Source organism: Cervus canadensis, chromosome 24, assembly GCF_019320065.1.
Source record: "Cervus canadensis isolate Bull #8, Minnesota chromosome 24, ASM1932006v1, whole genome shotgun sequence".
Lineage (NCBI taxonomy): Eukaryota > Metazoa > Chordata > Mammalia > Artiodactyla > Cervidae > Cervus > Cervus canadensis.
In genome coordinates this window covers 27513695-27524031 of record NC_057409.1, presented here as the reverse complement: position 1 = coordinate 27524031, position 10337 = coordinate 27513695, and the positions used below count along the sequence as shown (strand labels likewise).

General features: G+C 46.7%; 1 protein-coding gene across 1 annotated transcript; it reads right to left on the bottom strand.

The window, feature by feature from the left end:
• Nucleotides 1-3894: 3894 nt before the first annotated feature.
• On the bottom strand, nucleotides 3895-9524 carry RESP18 (regulated endocrine specific protein 18). The gene is made up of 6 exons (XM_043445196.1): nucleotides 9304-9524; nucleotides 7265-7369; nucleotides 6100-6232; nucleotides 5830-5869; nucleotides 5619-5708; nucleotides 3895-4050 (listed from the first exon to the last, which is right to left on the bottom strand). Exons 1-6 carry the CDS (start codon nucleotides 9407-9409, stop codon nucleotides 4000-4002), a joined length of 525 nt encoding a protein of 174 aa, XP_043301131.1. The 5' UTR covers nucleotides 9410-9524; the 3' UTR covers nucleotides 3895-3999.
• Between the last annotated feature and the right edge of the window lie 813 nt (nucleotides 9525-10337).

Here is a 10337-nt window from a genome sequence, read left to right as displayed (position 1 = left end):
TTAGACAGTCTCATGCAAGAAAAACCTGAATGTATGAGGAGTTTAGCATCTTACAGTGCAACCTTTGGTCTAATGGAGGTTGGGCCTATAGAATACTCTCCTTTTCTCTATCTCAGAGGACAGTTCTGAGGTGCACTGTACTTGATGCCTAAGAGAGTCCCCACATTTCAACCTTAGCATTCTCTCAGTCTTCATCTTGAAATCTAATCCTAATTTACATGATCCCCAGGTAAGCCCTTACTTCAGGCTTTGATTTGAGGAGGAACCAGATTAAGACAAATTGTCAGCAGGTCGGATAGTGTGAATTACCTAGTGAACTATTACCAGGAGAAGCAGAAATTGAGAAAAAAAATTAAATTTAGGAGATATTGCCAACATCTGTTGGATCATAGAAAAAGCAAGAGAATTCCAGAAAAATATCTACTTCTGCTCCACTGACTATGCTAAAGTCTTTGACTGTGTGGATCACAACAAACTATGGAATATTCTTAAAGAGATAAGAATACCAGACCACCTTACCTGCCTTCTGATAAATCTGTATGCAGATCAAGAAGCAACAGTTAGAACCAGACATGGAACAATGGACTGGCTCCAAATTGGGAAAGGAGTTCATCAAGGTTGTATATTGTCACCTTGCTTATTTAATTTATATGCCAAGTACATCATGCAAAATGCCAGACTGGATGAAGCACAAGCTGGAATCAAGATTGTGGGGAAAAATATCAATAACCTCAGATATGCAGCTGACACCATCCTTATGGCAGAAAGTGAAGAGGAACTAAAGAGCCTCTTGATAAAAGTGAAAGAAGACAGTGTAAAAGCTGGCTTAAATCTCAACATTCAAAAAACTAAGATCACAGCATCTGGTCTCATCACTTCATGGCAAATAGATGGGGATACAAGGAAACAGTGACAGACTTTATCTTCTTGGGCTCCAAAATCATTGCAGATAGTGACTGCAGCCATGAAATTAAAAGACACTTGCTCCTTGGAAGAAAAGCTATGACCAATCTAGACAGCATATTAAAAAAACAGAGACAAAAAAAAAAAAAGCAGAGACATTATTTTGCCAACAAAGGTCCATCTAGTCAAAGTTATGGTTTTTCCAGTAGTCATGTATGGATGTGAGGGTTGCACTCTAAAGAAAGCTGAGCACTGAAGAACTGATGCTTTTGAACTGTGGAGTTGGAGAAGACTCTTGAGAGCCCCTTGGACTGCAAGGAGATCAAACTAATCAATCCTAAAGGAAATCAGTTGTGAATATTCATCGGGAGGACTGATGCTAAAGCTGTAATATTTTGGCCACCTGATGTGAAGAACTGAAATATTGGAAAAGACCCTGATGCTGGGAAACATTGAAGGCAGGAGGAGAAGGGGATGACAGAGGATGAGATGATTGGGTGGCATCACCAAATCGATGGACATGAGTTTGAGCAAGCTCTAGGAGTTTGTGAAGGACAGGGAAGCCTGGTGTGCTGCAGTCCATGGGGTCGCAAAGAGTTGGACACCACTGAGCAACTAAACTGAACTGAACAAAGGAGATATTGTAGTATACTTATATGTTGATGAAAATAATCAGGCATGCAGGTGATAAGTAATGACTTAGGAGAGAATTGCCTTTTTTATGTCCTTGAGTAGGCATTTAGCTTTAAGCTTTAAAAGAACATCCATTTTTCTTCCCTGACCAGCCATCCAGATGTCCATTATTCACTGAGACAGAACATCTTTAACAAAAACAAAAGTTATTGGAATTAGTTTCCTATGGCTGGTGAAACAAAGTACCACAAACTGGGGACTTAAATGATAGAAATTTATTGTCTCACAATTCTGGAGGCTAGAAGTCTAGACTCAACATGTTACAAGATTTGGTTCCTTCTTGGGCCATAAGGATCTATTCAGGGCCCCTCTCTTTGGCTTGTTGGTGGCCATCTTCTCCCTGTATCTCTTCTTGTCGTCTCCCCTCTATGCATGTCTGTCTCCGATTTCCTCTTTTTATAAGGAAGCTAATCATCCTGGACTAGGGGCCACCCTAATGATCTCATTTTAAATTACTTACATCTATAACATTCTTATTTCCAAATAATGTCATGTTTTGAGGTACGGGAGATTAAGACTTCAGCATATGAATTTTAGAGAGGACAGGATTCAACCCATAAGAGTTGTCAAGGCTTATTAATCTATCCTTCAAAATCTCTCTCTGACATGTCCTTTTTGACTCAAGTTCAGGTCCTTGTGTGGCATGCCACACTATTTCAGCAGTTTCCACCCTTTTCCCAGTCTCTAGTCCATCCTTACACAGAAACGTGAGATTGTTCTTCTTAAGCTCAGCTTGCATGGTGTCAGTCCTTTGCTCAACAGACTTTCAATGGCTTCCCATTTTCTATCAAATTATATCATCCAAATCATATAACCTGCTCCTCTGAAATAAGAACTAAACTTACCTTCCTTTAAAAAAAAAATACCCATCTTTTTCTCCCCATTTTCCTTCTTAGAAAGAAAAAGGGAATGAATAAGGGGGATATATGGGTGAATGGCAGGAGTTGCCCAGTTTAATGAGAATTAGGTACAAATGAATGTGACTGGTCTAGTGTTGGGTTTAGAAACATTTCCTGAACACACCAAATAGAGGCGGAGAGGGAAAAAATAGCAGCATGACCACGACTCTGTGCCATCAAGAACTAGTCACTTAACTTCTCTGGGTTGCTTAATTGGGTGAGATGTGTGGCCAAATTCCAGTTCTTCAGAGAAACAAAATCTTGTTATCTGCCCACGTGCTTACATCGGGGAATGTCAAATGAGTTTGAGAGTACCTTGAAAGTATAAAGCTTTGCAAATAGGACATTCTGGTGTTTGACTGGGCTGACTATGAATGATCAGATCACTCACTCCCCTGTAAGATTTTTAAGCTACCATTACTTTGCAGACAAAGGTCCGTCTAGTCAAAGCTATGGTTTTTCCAGTAGTCATGTATGGATGTGAAAGTTGGACCATAAAGAAACCTGAGCACTGAAGAACTGATACTTTTGAACTGTGGTGTTGGAGAAGACTCTTGAGACTCCCTTGGACTGCAAGGAGATCCAACCAGTCAATCCTAAAGGAAATCAATCCTGAATATTCCTTGGAGGGACTGATGTTGAGGCTGAAGCTCCAAAACTTTGACTACCTGATGTAAAGAGCCGACTCATTGGAAAAGACCCTGATGCTGGGAAAGATTGAAGGCAGGAGGAGAAGGAGCTGACAGAGGTTGAGATGGTTGGATGGCATCATCAACTCGATAGACATGAGTTTGAGCAAGCTCTGGGAGTTGGTGATGGGCAGGGAAGACTAGGGTGCTGCAGTCCACAGGGTTGAAAAGAGTCAGACATGACTGAGCAACTGAAGAACAACAAGCTACCAGGAGAAACTGGAAAGAGTCAGCAAAATATCATTTAACGTGTGTACACTTTGATTGTAGCACCTGTGTGTTGATTTTTCAGAGCATGAAGAGTAGGGCAGCCCTGGCAGGGGCTATAATACTGGAGGTAGAGACCCTCATAAAACAGCAGAGTCCAGGCCCGTCCTGGTTGGTGATGCCATCCAACCATCTCAACCTCTGTCGTCCCCTTCTCCTCCTGCCTTCAATCTTTCCCAGCATCAGGGTCTTTTCCAACGACACGGAAGGGTGGGCAACTGGACCAGAGAGCCTGGCTGGATATGTGTAAAGAAGGCTGCCATTCCAGCTGTGGTCCCACCCTGACTGTCCTCACTTGAGGAATGGTCGCTGGAAGGAAAACAAGACAGAAGCGCTCTCCAGCAGCACTGGGGAGCTGTGCTCTCCTCTCCCCAGTCACTGTTCTGGTCCCACCTCTCACATCCAAACCTGACCCATCCTGCCTCAAGGAAAGTCACAGAGGGTTCACATTAAAGTCACTTTATTGATCCAGGTTTTGATCATCCTGGAACTGCCCCTCTGAAGGGCAATGGGGAGGGCACTGGGGCAAAGAGGCTTCACATGAGGTCTCAGTCGGCGACAAGGTTGTGGCCCACAGTTGGGGGTGACTCAAAGAAGCCCTGAAACCAGAAACAAAGGATCGGAATCAGTACGTGGGGAGGTGGCCCCTCTCTCACCTACTCCTCCTCCAGATGCCTCTATAACAGCCTGATTTGAGTCAGCCCGCAGTGACTCAGCCCATTGATTGAGGGCCTGTCACCTTTACTCCCACACAGAATTCATAGCGCTCTTGTCCCGTGATTTTCCCTTGGGCTTGGGCTAGAGAAAAATGGCAGTGCCTTATTTGCTTTCACAAAAGCTCTCCAACAACTTGTTCTTCAAGGTAGATCTGTCACTCAGCTCTGGCTGTGTAGACCCACCAACCAATCCAGACTTTGGAAGCCCAGCTGCCATCCTATGAGTGGGAAGTGGTTTCCTAGGAGAGCATGAGGGGCCAAAAGCCCCCAGAGGTGCAGATTGCCTCTGGAGAGCCAGCTCCATAGCCAGCATCCTCGTCTCCCCTAGACCGGGTTGATCAGCTCCTTGCAGGCCTCTCAGTGTTCACTGTCACTCTCCTTATAATCCATCCCCGATATCACTGGAGTGGCTTCTTAATATCAGACCACATCGTAATATCCCCCTCCTCAGAATCTCCCAGTCAACTTGCCACTATACTTGGAATCAAACCCAAACTTTCACCAAGATCTACGAGCCACTGTGTGGTCAACCCTGGACCTATTTCTCTAACCTAATCTTCTACCACTGACTTTCCCATCAGACATGCCATGGTATCCTTGTCTCCAGACATTTTCATTGTTTGTTCTCCTCCTGGGAGGCGCTTCCTTCATATCTTCTGTTGGTTACCACCTACTTGTAATTTAGGTCTTAGTCCAAAAAAAAAAAAAAAAAAAAAGACTTTTGTCAACGTGGAGAAGTCTGATGTCTAGGGCAGACCCATGCCCACTGCAGTGTCTGAGCAGAAGGAAGGATAAGAGTTGTGCAATGGAAAGGATTAAGAATCAGGAGACCTGGGTCCAGTCTTGGGTCTGCCAATAACCTCCTATGCAGCCCTGAGTAAGTCACTGGGCCAGCCTAGGCCCCAAAGTCTCAAACGTAAAGATAGATGGGAGGGCTAGACAGGTGTTTTCAACCTGGATTCTGAAGAGTTCAAGTCTCCTAAGGAGGTAACCCAGAGACTTGCCCAGGTGACTTGCCCAGGGTACAAAGTAGAGCAAAGTCAGGAATTGCTGAAGGCTTCTGGACTCTCTCTCCTGTTCATCCAAAGAAGCTTTGCTATCACTTCCTGTATACCAGGGAGTGTGTGGAGAAAAGGAGGACCTTTTACTCAATATTGAAAACTCTGCAGTTTCCCATGTCTACTGTAAACTCAATGCCGATGCATGATTGTATAGATCATCACATCCTTAGAGATGCCTGGAACTTGAATCATGCCCCAGTCTCTTACATGGATGCTCACAAGTAGTCTGAGAAAGGCAGGAAAGTGGGGGTACCCTTCAATTGGGAGAGATCTTTTCTTCAGCTTCTCTGTTCACAGCCCAATACCCATTCTCTCTTTTGCACTTGTCTCCCTCCTTTAAACATGTCCTTGGCAATTCCACCCTCCCCTGAAAAAGCGAGAGCCCCTCACCTTGACTGGGTTGGCCACCTCACGTTTCAGAGCCTTTGAAACCACTTTGGAGGTGAAGCATTGATCTTTGTTCACCTTGACCACTGGGCTCTGTGAGGAGGGAAGCCAGGAGTCAAGAAGGAGGCAGAAAAGGGTGTCAGGGCCGCAGAGAAAAAGAGATAGGACTCAAAGTCAGGGCTTTAGAAGTCTTAAGAAGACACATGAGTCTCACCTTGGGGAACAAGAGTCGAAGTTTCTCCTCTTGCTTGCCCCTAGAAGAGATGAGGATGACAAATGGGACCTAGGCTTGCTAGAACCCCTCTCCTCTGCCTTTGCAGGTGTCACTAATGGCTCATGGAATTTTCTCCTGCAGATCCCAGACAGGACCTCTGAATCATTCACAGAGTGCTCCTGGCAGCTCTTTCCTGCAGTGTGAACACCCATTCCCTCCCTGCTCCATCTCTCCACTGGACAGCATGGGCTGACCATAAGCTTCACACACCTCACCCCCGTGGTTTTGGTGGGGAAGGCTGCTGGCCCACTCCTCACACATGGATCCTCAGGATGGAGTTTGCTGGTGTGACCCATCTTCTGGGTCATCACATCCTGGGTCATATCATCCTTCCAGAACAAACCTGCAGGGTGAAAGGATGTGGCGAATTAATACCTGGGATGCTCTGACTGGCCCAATCCAGGGATCAGGGTAAAGTAAACACTCCCCCTTTCCCTCAAAGTAAGACAAAGGATCACAATTTGTGGAGAGAATTAAATGAGATGTCACATAAAAGTTGCTTAGCACAGTGCCTGGCATGTAATAAATATTCTGCTAGGATTGGGACTGTACTCTTTTCGCTGACTCACTTGATACTATTGTGAGGATTGAATGAGATTACAGATGTGAAGAGTACTGTGAAAACTCTAAGTCAGTGAGTGATTCCCAAACTTCAGGGTACATCGGAATCTTCTGCAAGGCTTGTTAAAACACAGATTGCTGTTCTTCCATCTTAGAGTTCCTGATTCAGGAGGTCTGGGGTGAAGGCCATGAATTAGCATTTTTAACAAGTTTCCTGGTGATGCTCATACTACTGGTCTGAGGATGCACTTTTAGAACATGCTAAGGCATTAAACACATGCTAGGCATCAGTAGTGGGAGTAGTAATATGAATTCTGGCCAGATTTCCTATCTGACTCTTCCCTCATTCATGAAACTCTCCTCTAAGAAAGGGTCAACCATCTGTCTTCAAAGGACTCCCCACTCCCTTCCTCCCTCTTTTGTATTTGTCATACAATTTGTTATGCTTCCTACTCAGAGGCTCAAGTGTGTGCGTGTGTGTGTTTTCCTGGCTGAGAACTTAAAGATTCCTGGTTCTGGAAAAAATCTGCTAGTGCTTGGGGTTGGGGCTAGTCCGAAGGAGTTAGATGCTGTCCTCTTCCAGGCGCTTCTTCTAGAAACCTCTGTTGGGCCCTTCCAGGGTGTTTGAGGGCAAACAGCCTGCCCTTCCAGGTCCATTCCCATTCTGGTCTCTCCCCATTCTCCATGAAGTGAACATGACAGAAAGAGTCAAGTAGAGACATTAGGGGAAGAAAGCCGGTTCTCTGATCAAAAGCCCCTCACTATACCCCCGTATATGACAAGCCCCAGCCTTTCTTCTCTAGCTCTTACTCACCATGCGGCACAATCTGCTGGAGTAAAACTTGCAAGTGCTTGAAGACCGGGGTGGTAAATCTTGGGAGGGGCCAGAGCTGCCCCACTCCTACTTGGCTCTGACCATCTGAGGGCAAAAAAGTGGTGTGAGACGGGCTTGACAGAAGCCTTCCAAATTCCAGTTGAAGAAAAGCAGCTTCCTTCCATTATCACCCCTGTGATTCAGGTTCAATGGTCCCTGTCCTCTTCACCTGACTCCCTCCTCCTTCCAGGTCCTCCTTCTTTTTATTTTTCCCTCCACCCATCACAACCTTCCCTGTTTGTTAACCTCTGCACTTCATTCACTTTTGGTACCAAATAAGAGCCAAGTTTACAGGCAAAGAGCAGTCCATGGAGGGCGAGGTAAGCAGACACTCAGAAAGCCACACACATAGAAATGGATAATCAGGTGAATAGGTAGGGCAAGGAAAGCAGGGGAATTGCATTCAGGGAAGGCTTTAAAGCCTGGAGGGGATCGAAGGGGACTGGAGGATGACTCAGTGGTAAAGAATTGTTCCATCCCTGGGTCAGGAAGACCCCCTGGAGGAGGAGATAGCAACCCACTCCTGTATTCTTGCCTGCATAATTCCATGGACAGAGGAGCCTGGTGGGCTATAATCCATGAGGTCGCAAAGAGTTGGACAGAACTGAGTATGTGAGCACGCATGAGCACACACACATGAGGATTGGAGAGGAGTCCTGAAATCTTTAGAGGAAGAAAGTATTGGTATGCATAGGTTTTGAGCATCTAAACCCTTGTCCTGAAAGCTAAAATTTGCCCAACTGGGCATAAGAGAATGTGAGGGGAGCATAATCCCTAATGCTATACACACTTTTTTCATTCCAAGTAGATGGAGTAGGGTTGGAGCCTGTTTTTTTTTTTTTTCTGTTGTTGTTCTTGTTCTTGTTTGCTTGTTTCTTTGTTTCTTTGGGGGGGGGGGTGGTTGGTTGTTTCCGATGGTGGAATTACCGCGATTCATTATGGAAAAGAAATTCTCTTCCCCATTTAAATGGATACTATTATCATTTCCCTGGCCCTGGGAAGGAGGAAAACGTCATACTGAGAAGGAAAATAGCTTCTGGAAGGAGAGATCGTTCTCTGGGGCTGCTTTCCCAGAACCGGCAGGAAAAATGGTGACCCGGACACCCTCAGTCAGACCTACAGGGGCACCTGGCTCTGTCCGCGGTGCTGAGCGGTGGCCAAAGCCTGGCATGGAGGAGGCTCTGAACTGTAAAGAGAGGTAGGCATCCCTAAGAAGCTTGCGGGTCCTACCCTCTCCCCACCCCCACTCCCCTGGCCTCCTCCTACAGGTTTTCCCGAGTCCTCTGCACCGGCCTCTAAACCCAAGAATCGGGCGAGGAGAGCTGGCGCCAGCCTAGGAGTTTGCGGCGTCTGCCCGAAGCTCCGGGTGCTGGAATCCTCGAGTCTGCGCAGTCGGTCTCTGGCTGCTAAATGTGAGTCAGCGATGGTCTACCCGGATGGCGCAGTGAAGGGGGAGGAAGATGGACCTTTTCTGCCTCATCCTCTTTTGCCCCAGTCTAACCCTCCCATTCTTCCCGGAAACTGGATCGCAAACACCAGGCTCCAGGGGCTTACAAAGAAGCCTTGGCTCATCCCTCGGCCCAGTCTTCTTCCTGGTCCGGATACCCGCGGTCCCTGCTCCTGCTGTCCAGAGATCCCGGCCCTTGACTATGCCTGAGCCATAGGAATCTCTTCCTCCGCTCCTCGGCAAGTCTTGCTTCTCTTGTGGCCGCACAGGCCAGTTTTACTTCCCTGTGCCCCTGTGTTTTTCCGTCCTTCTTCTTAATCCCCAATCTTTCCCTGAGTCAGCTTCTCTTAGGTCCATATCCCATACACCGAGACCCACTCCAAGCCTGCGCGTCCTTCTGCGCACTTTTCTTTTCTTACTCCCCAAACACATTGTTTTCCTCCGAAGTTCCTAACCTTGAGGTCCCCAGACCCACTTCTCTCAGAACCGCTCTCTGGCCCTGCCCGCACCCCCCGCCAGGTTTCCTCCTGACCGTGACCACCAACGTCGCTGCAGCCCCCCAGGAGGCTGTTGAGCAGCAGGAAGCAGACCAACAGCCAGAGCCCCCGGAAGCTCCCGGACCACAGCGGGCGCTGCATCCTCCAGGGCTCGCTGCGCTGGTTCACCACCTAAGTCGAAGAGATGGCAGACAGCTGCCAGAGGGACTGCGCAGGGCTGTTGATTCCCACCCGCTGGCTAGCCAGACTGAATCTACACAACCCTCCCTTGGCAGCTGGGCCAATCGCTGGCGGGCCCTGCCGCTGCCTACTCCTATCCAGCCCCTACTTCTCCTACGGGCCCCACAGCGACCCAAACCTACTCCTGGGAGCCCACTCCTCTCTTAATAAAAACAGATCCCAAGGACTACTGCCTCTACTTCCAGTCCCAAGGTTGGAGAGAGGGCTTGCGTGTAAAATGCAGGTGTGAAATGTACCTGCCTCATAGGTTTGTTGTGAGGATTAAATATGTACAGCAACTGGATAGCTGGCATTCAATGAAACTAGTCTATTTTGATTTTCCTGATACTTACTTCACCCTTACCTACCTTAAAATCTCCAACCAGGGTACTCTTTTGCCCCCTTCTGATGCCTATGTCAGAAGCTTTCTCTATCTCCTTTATACTTTAATAAAACTTTATTACACACACACACACACACACACACACAAAGAACCTGGCATCCAGACCTCAACAAGATGGTAATTTTGGTAATTGTGAGGCACTAGCCTGCCATCTTCTCAGTCAGCTGGTTCCGTGATTAAAGTCTCTTCGTTGTCTCAAAAAAAAAAAAAGAAAAAAAACTCCAACCATCATGGGTTTAACCTGCTAAACATACGCACAACTATCTTCTCCACATCCACTGCCATCATCCTGGCTCAAACCACTGTACCCATTTTAACAGAGCTATTGCAATAACTAACTACTGAGGTAACTAACTGATCCATAGCTTCCACACTTTCTTAGTTACAGGCTAATATGTGAGCTTCCTAAGCTCTAGACATTTGAATATCTTTTTCATTAAGTTTAAA